Source organism: Anthonomus grandis, chromosome 16 (genome assembly GCF_022605725.1).
Source record: "Anthonomus grandis grandis chromosome 16, icAntGran1.3, whole genome shotgun sequence".
NCBI classification, from domain to species: domain Eukaryota; kingdom Metazoa; phylum Arthropoda; class Insecta; order Coleoptera; family Curculionidae; genus Anthonomus; species Anthonomus grandis.
The window spans coordinates 5884456-5902217 of record NC_065561.1 but is presented as its reverse complement, the minus strand read 5'-3'; the positions used below and the strand labels follow the sequence as shown (position 1 = coordinate 5902217).

The following is a 17762-nucleotide window of genomic DNA, read 5'->3' as shown; positions in this document are numbered from 1 at the left end:
AAATAATACCAGAAAAAGGCTAAAATTTTGAAACTAGCATCTCTAAAACAAGCATTATTTCAGAAAGAAGTCCTATGTGAAAATAATTCTACTGAAAATGTAAAGAAACGGTAAGTTTGCACTTACTCTTCCTCTAAAAGACTGGCGAATTAAGCGATTCTTATACTCAGACTAAAAATAGATTTCTTACTTTAAAGAAACTTAGGCTTCAAAGGGATATTAATTTGTAGATTAACTTTATGATTAGTATATAAAGAAGTACATAAAAAAATTAGCCCTGATATAAATACAAAACTAATCGCGTACTGTCTTTCCAACTTTGTGCTACGCGAGGATAGTTTAACTATTAAACTGCGCTCAGTTTTGGATGCTGATGCCCCAAGTACATTATTCACGGTCCCATTTTATAGGAAAATCTTTTCTCCATTCTTATAAGATTTCGACAGTATTCTTTTGTTGTTACTGATGACATCGAAAATATGTATAGAAATGTTAATGTTTTTGAGGAATACTTAGCCTATTGAGATATACCAATTACAAACGGTAACTTAGGGGACAACCGGTATCACTCCGTTCAAACGAACAACGTTCCCCGGGTTTAATTATAAAAATTAGGTCCGATTTCCACGTTCTAGATATACCGGTAGGGAAACTGCGTATGATGTGTTGCGCATATGTAATGGCATATCGGGTATTTTGCAGCAATATAGCTTTAATTCAAGAAAATTTGTATCAAATGGCAAGGAAGTTTTTGAAAAGGTACCGCGTAGTGACGATAATATTAAAATTGTAAGATTAAGCGGAGATGAAAATTCTAAGATATTGGGGTAAGTTTCGAATACCTCGAGATAAATTAATGTACAAAATAAACTTCCAACATTTTAATGAGCCTGTATTAAAGCTTAAAATATTATCTAGAATCTCCCAAATTTTTGACCCTTTAGGTCTTTTAAATTTTTGCCTTATTCTGGAAAAACTTGTTTAATGGTGGAAGTCGCGTCACCGCCAGAGTCGTCACGACGCCATGAGGCGTCTCAGATTGCGAGCCGTGCACTCTTCTGAGCTCTATTTTGTCGCGACAGTCATAGTTGGCCCCCTAAAAGCCATAGTTTATGCAAGATAAATTGATCTAATAATAACCTTTGGAAAGAATAAAAGTACTTAATAAATTGATAAATCTTTACCTAGCTTTACATTTCCTTTTTAAAGATAATTCTCTTTTTTAAATTGCTTCTCTTTTCGTTAAAGAGTAATTATTAAATATAAGAAATAATATTTCACAAACTCTATCTTTCCAAAAAAATATTACTTTTGCTGATAATAGTTCCTACTATCTAATAAGTAACGTAGGAAAAGCTCTAGGGCTTTCCCTAAACCTTTTTTCCCTATTACCCTATAGCAGCCTCACTATAGGTTTAAGACATGGTGGCTTGGCCGTAGTAGGTCGAGCAATGAAAGACTACTGGGTGTAGAACTCAGTACTGGTTTATTCACAAAAATTAACAACTATTTATATCAATCTTAAGATAACAATTCATGGTAAGTATAACAATCAAGATAAGCAACGTAATCATAATTTCAACAATTTGCCAATTACGACCTTTTGAACTTATTTAATAAACTTATATAACAAACGTGAGCTTAAAATCCATCGCAAACCCCTTGATCGACTAACATAAACAATTTTATATAATTATGCATGGATACTTAAAGCTACCAAAAAATTTAAAAATACTAAGAAATGTCGTTTAGACATAATCTGCCATACCTTAGTAATTGGGTGTACACTGTTATGTACTTCTTTTTCTAATGCATTAATCTAATGACTTAAAGAATATTCTACTAGCTAGACCATACTTCCAGAATATTCTCACTGAGAAGTATAACAGGACACACCATATCTGAATTTGCACATTTGAAAATCTGAGAAGGCCATAGAGTCCGCGTGTCAGCTTGACGCTGATAATGATAATAGTTTTATTATTTATAATGATTATACTATTTTTTTGAATATTAACTTCTTTTATTTTATTACCATCGGTTAAAATTTCAATTTTTTCTCAACATATCTGAAGTGTTGCACCTTGCGCCCTCTTGCTTTTGCTTTTTTGCCATGCCCAAAAGCAACAAATATTATGAAATAGGCGAATAAAACCGCCAGGAGAACGTTTTATATGGAGTCGAGAACTTAAAACTGAATGATCTTTTTTTATACGATTTGCACAAATTTGCTTTTAAAAGATGTATCTAGATATGTTTTGTTTTTCTAAATTTTAATTTATTTCTGTCAGTAAATCATTCATGTTTTTATCAAGCGTATGAAGGCTCGATTTGGGATTTGGACAGGAGAAAGTTATTTTTGAAATAACTTGTGAGCACTTAACTTTCTAATAAATCATTTTTTAGCTCTTTTATTATTATCATTACAATAGCTTCCTATAAATTAAAAAAAATAATGGCGCAGCATTCATGTAAAATATTAATACCGTTGGATAGAAGAATAGAAATTATTGTAGAGCAGTATCCTTAAAATTATCTTGTTAGAGATATCCCTGGACAATAATACCGATAAAATGAACAGTTTTTGAGAAAAAGCTATTTTTATTCAATTACGCTTGCATTAAGAAATTTATTTGTTGCATCACAGTATCTCTGGGAGGTTTTAAGTAGTGGCATGATTTTTTAGTAAAATGACAATTATCTTAAAGTAAACCCGTAGTTTTAGTTAAAAAAATGCAGCCAGCTGTAATTAAATTACTGTAATTTTCCAACTCTTCTATTCTGCTAGATAATTGCATTAAAACTTTTCAAATTGACACCTTGTATATAAATTACTTTATCCATAAGTAATTCATTTAGGTATTAAATTCTTACAGAGACTTTTCAACAAGGAGCAGATAATACTGTGGGTATATACCTAATATTTTTCCAATGCTATGACATATATTATTATTTTTAGTATTAATATTAATTTCATTTCATATTTATGTTTCAATATAGCAGAAAATTAAAACTTTAATGAAGGTCTTTTATCCCAAATAAAAAGCGAAAGATATAAAATCTGCAAATATATTGGATCTTTTTTTGGATTAAAAGGAGGTATTACGTATTTATAATAATGTAGCAGCAAAGAAATAATTATGTCTATTTTCTTTATTACTTGTCTGATTTCATCGTACGGAATTACAGCCTTGTTATTTATTAGTATTGTTATTTTGTCAGAGGGTATATACAGGGAAATATATAATGGGTATGTACATGGTTTGAAAGGGGCATTTATGAACAGATTTTAAATCGAAAAATTCATATAAACGTGGGGCCTAAAATGCATAGCTTTTAAGTTTTTCAAAGGCGGTTTGAGATATTGAACTGAATTTTCGCACAGGTTATTATAGTATAAAACCGCACCTTTTAGATGTTTATTCACTTTTTTTTTCAAAACTCAAAAAAAATTATTTTGTAATAACTATTAATCAATTATCAATTATAGCAAAAAAGGCCTTTTTACATTAACAAAAAAAAATATGCTTATTAAATAGTGAGATAAGCAAAATAAATAGTGTTAAAATAACAACACGAAAAGTGTCACAAAGTGAACAAATTTAAAACCATAAAACAGAACAATAATAAAAAGGAATACAGTACTATTACATAATTTACAAAAAATAGGCTATTGCTCTTTATTTCGTACAATATTACTCTTCAATAACTTTATGCGCGTTTCATATAGTTTAAATCCGCCAATAATTCTATTGCTTAGCTCTTCTAATGTCAAAATGAATGTATGATAAACCTATGTTTTTAGGTATCCCGACAAAAATCTGGGCTGTTTAGGTCAAGTAAAATAGGTAGCCAAACTTGTGGTCCTCCACGGCCTATCCAATGATTTTGGTAGCCTCTATTTAAATGCTCAAAAGCCAAGATGCTAAAGCGGGCTTAAGCACTACCATGCATATACCAAAGTTGTTTCAGTAACTGAAGAGAAACATTTCAAAAAATAAAGGCCAATCATTTTGAGAAGATTACTATATACAGGGTGGTCCGGTTTCGATGGCGAAAAATTAAATGGTCGACAGAGAACAAAAAAATAATAAGTTTGCTATTATAAATAATATTCAAAAAATGATTCGTTAAAAAATTACAGGGTGTCAAAATTCTAATTAAAAAAATCAATTTTTTTTATTTTTCTTAAACCACTTTAGATATTTTAACGAAATTTGGCACGTTTAGACAGTTAATCAAGACGCATCTTTTTGTGCAAAAATTAATAATTTTATTCACCAGCAGCGTGTGTGCGGGCCGATCCTCATACAATTTTAATTAATTTTAATTAAGAAAATGATGCGCCACTGTTTTTTTTCTCAATTTCTATTTTTTATGAAATCCTTGTTTAATTTAAAATAAAAAACATTTCTTTACTTTTTGTCGTACGATACACTGTTTGCGAGTAAAAAATAAATTTTTATAAATCCTGATTTTTTTTTATTAAACAAAAAATATGAAAATACTAAATTTAATTAAAGACTAAATTATTCTGTTGGGTTCTAAAAAAGACACAAGAATCTGGATTCCGAAATTCAAATAAATAATGAATATAATAATGCCGGCAAGAAGGCAATGCATGCATAAAACAAGAGACGGTCTGTTTGTATTTTATTATGACAGTTAATTATTTAAGTAAGTCAAATTATTGCGTTGGTTAACTTATTAATTTTGCTATTGTTAACAGTGTTGTTAAAAGTATTGTGAAAAATGCGTTTTTTAAGTAATGAATACGCTGATATTCATTTTTGTTATGGATTTTGTGATGGAAATGCGGAAGCGGCAGTTCGTGAATATCGAAAACGGTATCCAAATAGAAGAATTCCAGATGCTCGCGTGTTCATTAGAACACATCAACATTTTAGGAACTTTGGTTTACGTGGTAATAATAAACAATACCGAAACCAGAGAAATATTAATGAAAATCGTGTACTTTTGATAATAATCCAAGGCTGAGCTCTCGCAAGGCAGCTCAACAACTACAAATTCCTAAATCTCAAATATTGCGAACCTTACACGCTGACCATAGGCATGCATATCACCTACAGCCTGTTCAGGGCTTACACCCTAGTGATGCTGAAAAGAGAGTAAGATTTTGTCAGTGGCTTTTAAACTCAACAGAGGAAAATCCCGACTTTTTACACAAGATACTTTGGACAGATGAGTCTTGTTTTACTTTTCTTGTTTAGTGATAAATTTGGGCACAACAGAATCCTCATGCAATTTGGCCAAGATCGTTTCAAAATGAATTTTCCATTAATGTTTGGTTGGGCGTTATTCGTGATAATGTCTGTGGTCCGCATTTCCTACCTCCAAGGCTAAACTCACAACTATTTCTGGAGTTTTTAAATAATAGTCTGCCGGACAACATTGAGGATTTACCCATTAATTTGAGACATGAAAGTTGGATACAATTGGATGGAGCCCCCCCACATTTTGGAATAGGTGTAAGAAACTAGCTTAATAATAATTACCCTCGAAGGTGGATTGGCCGGCTAGGGAGGAATGATATTAATGATCAAAATGGTATTGGACCAGTACCCTGGCCACCCAGATCACCGGATTTTAATCCACTAGATTTTTTCGTTTGGGGAAACATTAAGGATAAAGTTTACACTAATCCCGAGGAGATAAAGAGAGGAATTAATCTTAAGATTTCAGAAAGCATGTAATGACATGCAAAATCAAAATTTTGTGGTACTGGCTGCAATAAACTCCTTAATAACTCGGTGTAGAAAATGTATTGAGGTCGGTGGGCTGCATTTTGAACAACTTCTTTAATTATTAATTGTTTTCATTTTGTTATTGTTTTTAAACGAATTAAATGTGTTATCTTCTTATGTGTTTTTATAAATCAGCATTTTTACTCAAAAACGGTGTGTCGTACGACAAAAAGTAAAGAGATGTTTTTGATTTTAAATTAAACAAGGATTTCACAAAAAAAAGAAATTTAAAAAAAAACACTGGCGCATCATTTTTTTAATTAAAATTGTATGAAGATCGGCCCGCACACACGCCACTGGTAAATAAAATTAATAATTTTTGCACAAAAAGATGCGTCTTGATTAACTATCTAAACGTGCGAAATTTCATTAAAATATCTAAAGTGGTTTAAGAAAAATAAAAAAAAATTATTTTTTTAATTAGAATTTTGACACCCTGTAATTTTTTAACGAATCATTTTTCGAATATTATTTATAATAACAAACTTATTATTTTTTCGTTCTCCGTCGGCCATTTAATTTTCCGCCATCGAAACCGGACCACCCTGTACAGTCTATAAGACAAGATACCGATCTCAACGTTGAGTGAAAATTGTTCCTGAAAATGTTTCTCTTTAATCGTGCATGAGGGTTTTCTTGGGCCCAATAATAATCATTATGAAATTGGTTATTGCATTTTTGGAAAAATTTGCTTTACCCGTAAACCAGATGTCGGCATCAAAATAAAAATTTTCCTTTACTTTTTGGAGGCGCCATCTACAAAATTGCGTACGTGGTTCATAATCTTTAGGAAGCAATTCCTGTACCCTTTTTATGTGAAAAGGATGTATCAAAGAATCTCTTAAAATTTTCGATACCGCCTTGTAACAGATGTTTCATAACATACCAGTTTTTCGCGTACTTGTGATTGGATCCTTTTCTACTGCATGCAGGATAACCTCCAATACTTATAGCCCTCCGGTGTCTATAGATATTGGTTTCTACAATCGTGCGTAAAACGTAAATCTAACATTTATTTGATATTTGATTTAGAATCTAACAAAACTGAATCAGTGACCTAAATCTTAAAAAAAAATAAAGTTAAATTACATTGTGGAATAGAAAGTTACACACAGTACCACATTTTTAATTTTCACACATCATACACATCACAAACACACACATCATTAATTTACGTATGCAAGCACATACGTAAATTAAAATATAATATTAATAATAAATACTTGGATCGTTGAATTAAAGAAAAACGAATAACCGAGAAATTCTTCTCCTGTAAGTTGCCCTACACGGAAAAAAAAGAAAATACTCAATTTAAGCATAATAATAATATTAATATAATAAAAAACTCGCGGACTTCGAAGTAAGATGCAGGAATTTTATCAGAATGCTGCGGCTTGCAATTTTGATTTAATACCTATAACGGCAACTTGGCTGGATGAATCTATCCAGAGTAGCGAACTTTTTCCTAACAAGTACGTTTTTAGTGCAGACAGCAAATTTATAGAATTGGGAAAAACTAGGGGTGGAGGTGCTTTGCTGGTTGTTGATGAAAAGTTTAATTGTTCTATTCTGGATTTTAATGAAAATCGAGATCTTTTGCCACAGATTGATTTATTGGGAAATAGGATTTCTGGTCAACATTCTGTAATAAACAGCTAACTCCATTTCGTGATGTTTACAGGAGAAACAAAAAACGTGTTTAAAACATTGGCATGCAATAAAGCAAGCAGATATTAAAGAAGAATATTTTTGCAATTTTTTTCAAATTAGCTCTGTCCAGGCAATAATGTCAACTTGAGATTTTCTTTGAGGAAAAAAGTGCCCATTCAGGAGAAAACCGAAGTTTATAATAGATATCCCATTCTGGTGTGTACTTTAGGCCCCTAATATCAGTTACCTACAAATAAAAATGAAACATTTAAATAATAATATAGCAAACACGCTTATCATTTAAATTGTTTAAATACTTTTGGGTCTCCTGGTTTTTCCGTGGTCGAATACTCCTTCCACCTTTTTGAATGGTCGGAAGAAAGAGTGATCTAAGTACATTACATCATAGGGCTTAGGATTTTTCCTGGCTTTTTAATAGTGATATGCATAATCTGCAGGGACGTTTATTCTGACTGGTTTTACACGACCTTAAACCATTTAATAATTAGAGAAAAAAATAATAGTGCTTTAAAATTCAATAGTGCAGCCTGCAGTCATAAAGCAAAATACGGCTTGCCGATATTATTATTGTTAAGGATCCCCCAAACCAACGCGGAAATTTCGCAGCAACTGTGAAATTTCGCACCGCTCAAGATTCGTATCATATTGTTTCCGTTGGGGTAGATAGACGAATTCAGACACGCGCGATTTTTTTAGTTTAGACTGCGAATTGTCTGCGTATTAATTCGGACGGAATCTTACTTCGCAATCAAGTGCGTTTGTTTGGGATTCGCAGTAGTTTCGCAGTATCTAATAAACATAAGAAATAATCAATATGGAAAAAAAAAATATTGAGTTGGTCCGAAAGTACTCAATATTGTATGACTCTCATGAAATAGGATTATAGAAATGTGCGCAAAAAAGATAAGATTTGGAACAAAATAGGAGAAGAAATAGGCGAAAATGGTAAGTGCATTGCTGTTTATAAGACTTAATTTATTTTTAGGTATATCTAGAATGAAATATTTAATAGCGTAACAATATTACCTATAGGTTGCATATATCGTACAAATACGTCCGACTAAGCACGCAGTTTGTGGCAAAGCTTACATAAAGTGGAGTATATTAAAATAAAAAAATGGAAATGGAGCTTATTACCACAAAATATGTCATAAAACCACCCTTCTTCATAGACCTGAATTAAAAAAAGGAGCAAATTTGTCCCGTACAGAAAATGCTAATCTTGCTGCTTGTCTTGGGTCATTGTTAAAATTTTGAAAAGCTCCAAGTTCAGGTTCTGGTGGGTCTAAAAGTTCCATTAATCGATCATCACAATTTTTTATTCGTAAGAAATTATGTAAAATACATGCACTTCGCACAGTAAGAATGGTATTTTCAATTTTTGTTTCCATTGGTCTATAAAATATACACAATTTTTGTGCTAATATGCCGAAAGCATTTTCTACCACTCTTCTCGCCCTGCAGAGTCTTACATTATAATTTTCTTTAAAAACATCTGTTTTACTTTGCTTGTATAGGAAAGGCCTTAGCAAATATGGTTTTAATGCAAAAGCTTCGTCTCCAATTAAGATATGAGGAGAAGATACATTTTGTCCTGGGAGATTTTTTGGTTCGGGCACACTTATTAAATTTGCTTTGAATCTTCTTCCCATGTAAGACGTTTCAAAAATGCCACCGTCACTGTTTTTGCCAAAACCTCTAATATCAACTGAAATGAATATATAATCCGGGCCAACAATAGCCATTAATACTATTGAAAACTTGTTTAAATAACACCAATAATTAGATCCCGTTTTGTCTGGGCATTTTATAGTAACATGCTTGCCATCAATACTGTCAATACAATTTGGGAATTGCCTTGTATTTCTAAAACCTTCTTCAGATTTTTCCATATGTCTGTAGTGGGTTCGGGTAAATATATAGGTTGCAAATTTTGACATAAAGCTTCACACACTTCTGTGACTATACCACTTACTGTCGAAAAATCAACTCTAAAACTATGGCCAATTGTATAAAATGTGTCTCCAGTATCCAGATACCTAAAAACGAAGATATTAAAAAAAAATGGAGGAATCTGCGCGACACTTATGCTAAATATATTAGAAGCAATAAATTAAAAATAGGGCAAGCGGCAACTAATGTTAAAAAATGTATATGGGCAGATCAGATGGAATCATTTAAACCATTTTTAAATTTTGCCAAAACTATATCTAATATTAGCGATACCCGTTCACCGCAATCTACAGCATTGATAAATATGGAGTCACCTAAAAGCGTAGAAATAAGTGAAATTTCCGAATCAGAACAAATTAGTAAGAATCAAGACTTACAAGAAACACAAACTGGCGTTTCTCAAAATTAAATATGGACATTATTCAGGTTTAATCATCAGAATTAACTCCACCTATTTTCAGTATTACTCCTACTCTTACACCTGTGCCTAATACTCCAGTTGGTATACACAAAGCAAACAGAAAGCGCAATTCTGAGTTATCAACTTCTGTAAAAGATATGATAACATATTTTGAAAGCAAAAAAAGGGCAAAGCTGTTGCATTGCCCCGGCAAAGGATGCAATTGAGCAACTTTTTCTGGCTCATATTGCTACCATAAAATATTACACAAACACAAAAATTAAAATTGCGCAAATCATCATGGAACAGAAGTTACTTCAGTTGGAAGAAAATTCTCCAAATAGCTATCAACCTAAACCTGCAAGTACAAGTAGTTATTCCAACATCCCATCCGTTGAAAATAATTCACTGATGTCCCTATGTTCACCAATGACTCCAAACGATGCTGATATCACACTAACCAACCAAGACCATGATGATGACATCAAATACCAACCAGCTGCAAAAGAATTATCAGCTTCTAACTACCTTAACTCATTTAATCCATTAGTATAGAAATAAATACCTTTATACATGGCCTTTACTACAGAATTACATATGTAGGTATATTTTTTATTAATAAACTGCTTTTGAAAAATTGATGTTTTTATGATCTACCTTAGTATTATGGTTAATCGTTCTTTGGGCGAAATGGCTTCTCGGTAATTTGTATCTGCTTTTTGGATATCATTTTCTATAAGATGTAAAAGTTCATGGAAACAATCTATAGTCATTCTACAATAGCAACATCGCTTCTCGTCTTTTCGTAACTGTGGCAATAATGTATGATATTCCCTATATTGAAGTCTTTCTTTATTAATATCGTGAATCCATTTTATTTTTTCCTAAATAGAATACATAATATTACTTATTTTTAGAGTATAATATCAATTTTACCTTAAATTATCCTTTTCCAGTGCAAGTAACATAAAGGCTTCTTCTTCATCTGAAGATGTATACATTTTTTGTGTATCTATGAATAGTCTTTTTGATAATGAAAATATGACGTATATGATGCGATTTAGTTCGTTCCGATATGAGGTTCCCTACGGATTCCGCTACGGATTTTACTGCGAACTTTACATTACGAATCCGCTGCAAATAATTTGCATTGGTTTGTGGGATCCTTTATTCTGTAAAAGTTAAAAACTGCAGATATATATCAGACGACCGGAGGCGACTCCTCATCTCTCGTCGATGATGCGGTTTTGCCACTATATTGAACAATGCGTGATTATGAATTCTCCAACTTGTATATTTGCTAGACCAATCTTTCGAAAAATTCGCTTTCACGTGTCTTCAGATATGTCGCGCGTTATACTTGCCGCTTGTGCCACCGAGATGATTCCTGGAGATAACATAATGATGGAGAATGACGGAAAATAGCTGGCATATTCACCACTATTAAATTGACAGGAATTAAAAATGTGCGATTTCTAAGTAAATACGCCTGTAACCTGTGCTGCTAAATTTATTTTTATAAAGTTTTATTTAATGAAAGAATGATTTATAAGGGTGTTTCAATGGATTTTAAACCAAGATCACGCGAGAAAAAAAGGAATACGACAGAGCCCCAGGAATTACAAGATAACAACAGTCTTCCTTACAACAGCATCCTTACAAGCAAATATGATGCAAGCGCTGCAAGCTATTAGACAGGTTATTAATAGGATAAAAACTAATTCAAATAGAAACGTATCATCCATTTTTTTTCTCTAAGAGACCAAACGAAAACAAAACAAAAGTAAAAACACAAAAGTCACGGTCTCATCAAATTCATATAATTTTTTAAATGCTACACGTGTTTCGCTCCTATCGGAGCATCATCAGGCCTAGACCTACACAGATGTTGTAATGTGATCAACAACACAACTGCAACTCTATGTTGTAATGTGATCTGTATAATGCCCAAATGCTGAAGTCATTTAAAAATGCATGCCTCGGGTAATATATAGTATACGAAAACGCAACCCTATAAGGCTTCAACTAAAGAAAGTAGGCTGGCTAAATATGTACAATAGAGGACTATATTATGCCTCTTCATTATTCTTTATTGTAATTATTTATATATTCGCTTTATTTATACAATAAAATTAGATACCGTTCAGATATTCATAAGTTGATATTATTACCCATATTAGGGGAACTCTAACATCTATTCAACATAACATCGAAATATTTAAACTTTTTTATTCATACCTGAACAAAAACTCGAATAATTAAAAAACTACTAAAATTTAAAAAAATTATTATTACACATAAATAATACGCTTCATACATTGTTTAGTAAGAACAATATGAAACCGGTAGATGCGACTCCTAAAAAGTTATTAAAGAAAATAATATTGTTGGGCATGACCCTCTTGGACAGTATTCATTATTGCTCATTCTGTATTATGTATTCAAATTTGAGATAAACAAATAATTATTTAATTATTTCAAATAATAATAATGATATATAAAATATATACAATTTAAGTAAAAAAAAACTTTAATCATCAAAACATGTTGTGTGTCTGGTAAAATGAAATATTTTCATCAAAGCACTTTTTTATTTATGTTATCCTTTAGACACTAGAGCAGTTTGATTTTTTTTTTACGTTTTTTGTTTAAAATGACCCATCCTGTATACCGATTTAGTTAAAAAAGTATACCGCAAAGCATTGGAAACGTTAAAATTAAGTTCTTGCGATTAACTCAAATTTTACCCAATTCAAGTGAAAATTAAATTTTTAATAATTTATCATGACCGATGTATTAAGAAAAAACACGCGATGTTTCACTATCCATACAGCTAAAAACATGAATTTTTATATTATTCCTTAAATAAACCAAACGAAAATATTGAATTTTTAAGTAATAATAATATTACTTATAAGTTAAAGCATGCAATGTGTCCTCTATACTTCTCAGAGCAACATTGGTATCTTCTTTGCAGCGTTTCTAAACTTTAATCATAATTAATTTTTCTTGATTTAACCTATTAATTTTGTCAAAATTTTTCTAATTTTTAAGTAATATGTTTATTACTACTTTGATATGCGACGTTTTTTAAGGTGGCTCCAAAGGAAAATATTTAAAGTGAAAACAAAAATAATTATAGATTAGAAAAAAAAATTTAAAAGAAAACGATAAAAGAAATGAATAAAAATCTAAAGAAACAAATTTTCATTTTTAAGCTATTCCTATAGACAACTAACGACTAACAAGCAATGGTTACATGGATTATCAAATAGACTTTTTTAGATACCGCATTATATGTTTAATAATTTGCTAATGCTTGAGTGTTTTAATAAAGAACTCCTATGACTCTGGAGAGCTCACAATGACTTAGTATGTTGTCTTGAACTACTCAATAAGCGGAAACATGTGTCAGCAAGAAGTCTTGATCTGCCCTGAAGAAGTACATGGCAAATACTACTTTTTCTATTTCTTCTCAACTTATGAAATATCCCGACAAATATATCTTTACGTCATTTAACTTTCCGTGCTAAGTTAACTCTCACACCACGAAAAAATCCAGTTCCTTACATTTCATTTTCGGGTCATATATTTTCCGCTTATCTATATTTGGGCACTTTTGAGTTCTCCAAGTAAAAATATTCTAAGAGAAATAAATATTATCTTGAATAAATTATCAATAATCTTTTAAATAAAAAGAAAATGTTTAGAGCGAAATATTAGAGTTTATCTGTTACCAGACACTATCACAATATAAGAGATTATGGATTATATCCGTTTCATATACAAATGGTTAATGCACTGATTTCTATATACTATTAACTATGATTTATAGATATTTTCTGTACAATAATAACTTGTGTCAAAATTCAAAAAAAAACTAAAAATTAAATTAAATTTTAACATGCTGAGTCTAAGACCAAACAATGAAGGGACCCGATTTTTATTTACTTTTCTATCTAGGACTGCTCTTCAAATTAGTAATGTTTAACGATTTCGAGCATGTCTGTGTGTTATTATAAATCTGAAATTACATATTTTTTTATGCAGGTCTTATTACGATTTTCATATTTACACTTAGTGCTAAGTAAGTTATGCTAAGACATAAATTACCGTTTAAAATACATCAATCAAACAAACTTATTTGTTATAAAAGGTAGATTATATAACTTTTATAACCTTTATATGGGAGTGTAAAAAATTGAAACATATTTAGATCCAACTAAAACCTCTAATTCCGTAAAATAATTTATTGTTCGATGTTAGATATTGAAGCTTTACTTACATTGGGACAATCCTTTAAATATCCAACATAAACCAACAAGAGCAGTTCAGTTATAGCTAATATCGTTCCAGAGAGTACAGCATCCTTTAATCGGTTTGGCATCAAAGCATATGTTAAGTATGTCGAAATAACAGCAAAGACTGTAGCAATCAGTGGACGACCCTTTCCGAAAAAAATGGATAAACAGATCTACAAAATAAAAAACAAATTCTAAAAAATAATTATAAAGGTTAACACAATATTTTCTTTCATTAGAATTATCTTATATGGTTTTTGAATAGTTAAATTATTAATTATAAATTGTGTACACTACAAACTAGTATCAAAAGAATGCCTTTGGTTAAGGTAGATCAAAGAAATTTTAACACAGTTCCCTGGTTTACATTTCCATCAAAATTATTTCTGTGTTAACGTGAGCTTTGCATTTTATGCAAGGAGATTTAATCTATATGGAACTTTATTGTTGCCTTATGCTCAACTTTACGAAATCATAATTTTCGTAAGTATTAGTTAAGAGCCTTAAGTTTGGTAGAAGGACTTTTGAATACACAGTTAGTAACAGTAAGTATAGTTTCAAAGTTGAAACACCGTCGAAAACCCATTATCGATCGATTTAGATTGAACAGATTATTTTTAGTGGTTTTCAGTGGCATCTACTTAAGCTATTTATCATCTTAATTTACCAAATATAAAAAAAAATAAATACATTAAATCATGTCGAATTTTCCGATTTAATGTAAAATATCGAACACAGAAAAAGAAATATCTAAAACAAAAATATACAACGATATCACAAAATACCTAAAAGAGCACTTTTTTTATACTACTTTTACAAAATCTATAGAGTCCTATAAAGTTTTTGATAAAAATAATAGCTTTATTTCATAATCATTGCGATAATATATTTTATGCTTTGTTAAAATAATTAATTTATTAATTTTATTCTGTAACCAACAATGGAATATTTATTTTCGCTCTTGTTTTGAAATGAATATCTGTGATGTTATTTAAAAACAAGCTTCCAAGGATGAATCTGAAAATCTGGACTGAATAGTAGGATAAGCAAAATGTTATGCACTACCTGTTAATTATTCACTGTAAATGAAAATTTGCATTTACGACTTATTAAAAACTAATTGTGAAAATATGGTGAAATAAGTTCCATTATATACTATCGATTCGTTACTTGTATTAACTAAAGTCGCGGCATTAGAACAAAAAAATTGTAAGCATTTGTCTGATCTAGATATTAATCATGTTAGTGCCACTAAGACACATTGTGTAATAAGGTCACTAATAACATCGACGTGTATTGCTTTGCTTACAGATAAAAAGAGCGATATAATATTTCGTAGTTTTGTAATTTCTGCTATTTCTGTACCGTAGAAAGGGAAAGTAGAAGTAGAGGCTAGTTACAAGAGAGAAGACCCGCAAAAGGCGGAAGGAAAAAGGTCTATATCTGGAATGAAGACGAGTACTACTGATGAATAATTATAATGTTTATCAATAACCTCCCATTATGTCTCTAACTTATGTTGATGAAAGCCAAAATCAGCTTCCTTATTGTCACGTGACCTCATGACTGATACATGAAAGGTGCATAATTTTCTACTTTCACACCAATGCCAAATAGCTTAATATAAAAGAATTAAACTCTGTAAACGGTTCAACCTTTAAAAAGTTTTTAATGATAGAGAGAGATATAAGTATTACTTAAACACCGATTTCTTTACATAAATTTGATGCAATTAACATTTTCTTACTAAAACTAAAATTACCTTATGTTTGCTCTAGAGCTAAATACTGTGTCCTTTCCAGAGGTTTTTACAAGTAACCAAGCATAAGATACTGTAAGACAAATAGACACAAATTTAAGTTGCGAAAAAACCCTTATAGTACAATATTTAATTTAGAAAAATGATATGATATATTTCTATTAATGAAATGGAAAACTCAATAGAATTGTGTATAAAACCTAAATACTAGCAAGCTTGAGATCGATGTCATGTTCTTTTGATAAATAAATATAAAGCCAAAATTCTCGAGAGTATAAGTAGTAAAATGTATAATTTTTTTTGCGATTTTCTTAATAAAAGATCATCGAGGTATATTACTAATAGATAGACTTTGCTTCCGAATAAGGCACCAACTGATTTCAGTACTTTTGTAAATAATAGTGGTATAAAATTCAACCCAGAAGGGAGACAATTAGATTTAAGAAATTTTTCCTTAAATTAAAATGTTAAGTCTTCTCTTTTGCCTACAGGTATTAAGAAATAAGCTTCTTTAATTTCCAGTGATACCATAAAGAAATTTCTTTGAAAAAGTCTTTAAACTGATAAAGGAGTTAAGGTATTTTAAATTTATAATTAGCTTGTAAAAACCATCAGGCTTTTGAAATATGAAAATATTTATTGTCCTCCTAAACACTTAACCTAGCAAATATAACCTGTTTTTATACAGGGCGTTAGTTACACCCTGTTACTTAGTTAAATTACAACATATCTTTTTTGCCTAATCAGTTACGGGTAAAACGACTAGATTACTAAAATCTAAAAGGCAGTTCAATTTTGAATAAAAAAGGTGCTCTTGTTTATTTGATGTAACTTCATCAGTTTTTAAGTTATTTGCATTTTAAACATAAAATTTAAGCGTATAAAATCCTAAGCCACCGATATTACATTGGCTTAATAGGAATTTATTTAAGAAAGTTTATATAGAGGGGCCCGTTCAGATTAGGAGGAAGTTTAAAAGGACAAATAAAATATGCTGAAAATGTCGTTCCTTTAGAGCATGTGAATCTTCGGAGTATTGCTTTTCCAATTAAAAACACCTCGTCTAGTAGCTGTACTTAACCGACTAGTACTGAGATCTACATTTTCCAAAATACGACCTAAAACCTCTTCTTCGTCATCGATGTTGATATTTTTTGGAGCACCATTCAAGGTTTTAAGACGAAAACACCCTGTTAGGACGAAATCACCTAGGCGGGTATAAAGACGTCTGAACAGTTTATGATTAGGGTGTCTTCGATTTGGATATAATTCTAAATACCTTCTGGCTGCACCAAGTCCACTATAATTTGACTGAGCAAAAACGCAAATCATATCACGCATTTCACTGCTGGAATGTTTATTATGACGTGGCATTTTTTTATTTTAGAATTTTTACTTCAATTAATACACTCTTGCTTAGTGACAGTAAAATTGTCATATAATTTCTTTACACGAAAAACTGATAAATGCTGACACAAGCCTACCTAAAAATAAGTCAATGTAATAACAACGGTGGCTTAGGATTCTTTACTCTGAATGTTTAAAATGCAAGTAACTTAAAAACTAATAGAGTCACATGAAATAAGCAAGAGTTCCTTTTTTCATTCAAAATTGAACTGCATTCTAGATTTTCCAGTCGTTTTAGCTAAGTAACAGGGTGTAACTAACGCCCTGTATAAATAATGCTATATTCACCACAAAATTCGTAATTTTTAATGTCAAAACAGGTAAAGTCGCCAATTTTTAAGACGATACTGCTTAAAACCACAAAATTATTAAGAAATTTCAAATTAAAATTCCAACTTTAGATACCCTGTATCTCGTAAACCTGCAACATTTGTATAAGACATGTTAAGCTCAATCGCCATATTTTTGTGTGTCTCCAGTTAAGAGATTACCCATTCTTAATGAAT

The 17762-nt window shown here is 30.8% G+C and overlaps 1 protein-coding gene across 3 annotated transcripts in view; it reads right to left on the bottom strand.

The window, feature by feature from the left end:
• The window catches only part of LOC126745931 (adenylate cyclase type 5), a 652711-nt gene that overhangs the window by 259376 nt on the left and 375573 nt on the right, over positions 1–17762 (bottom strand). For all 3 annotated transcript variants that reach the window (XM_050453997.1, XM_050453996.1, XM_050453998.1), the window contains one exon: positions 14075–14263. In XM_050453997.1, the coding sequence (XP_050309954.1) occupies positions 14075–14263 (189 nt within the window). The remainder of the gene's footprint in view (positions 1–14074; positions 14264–17762) is intronic.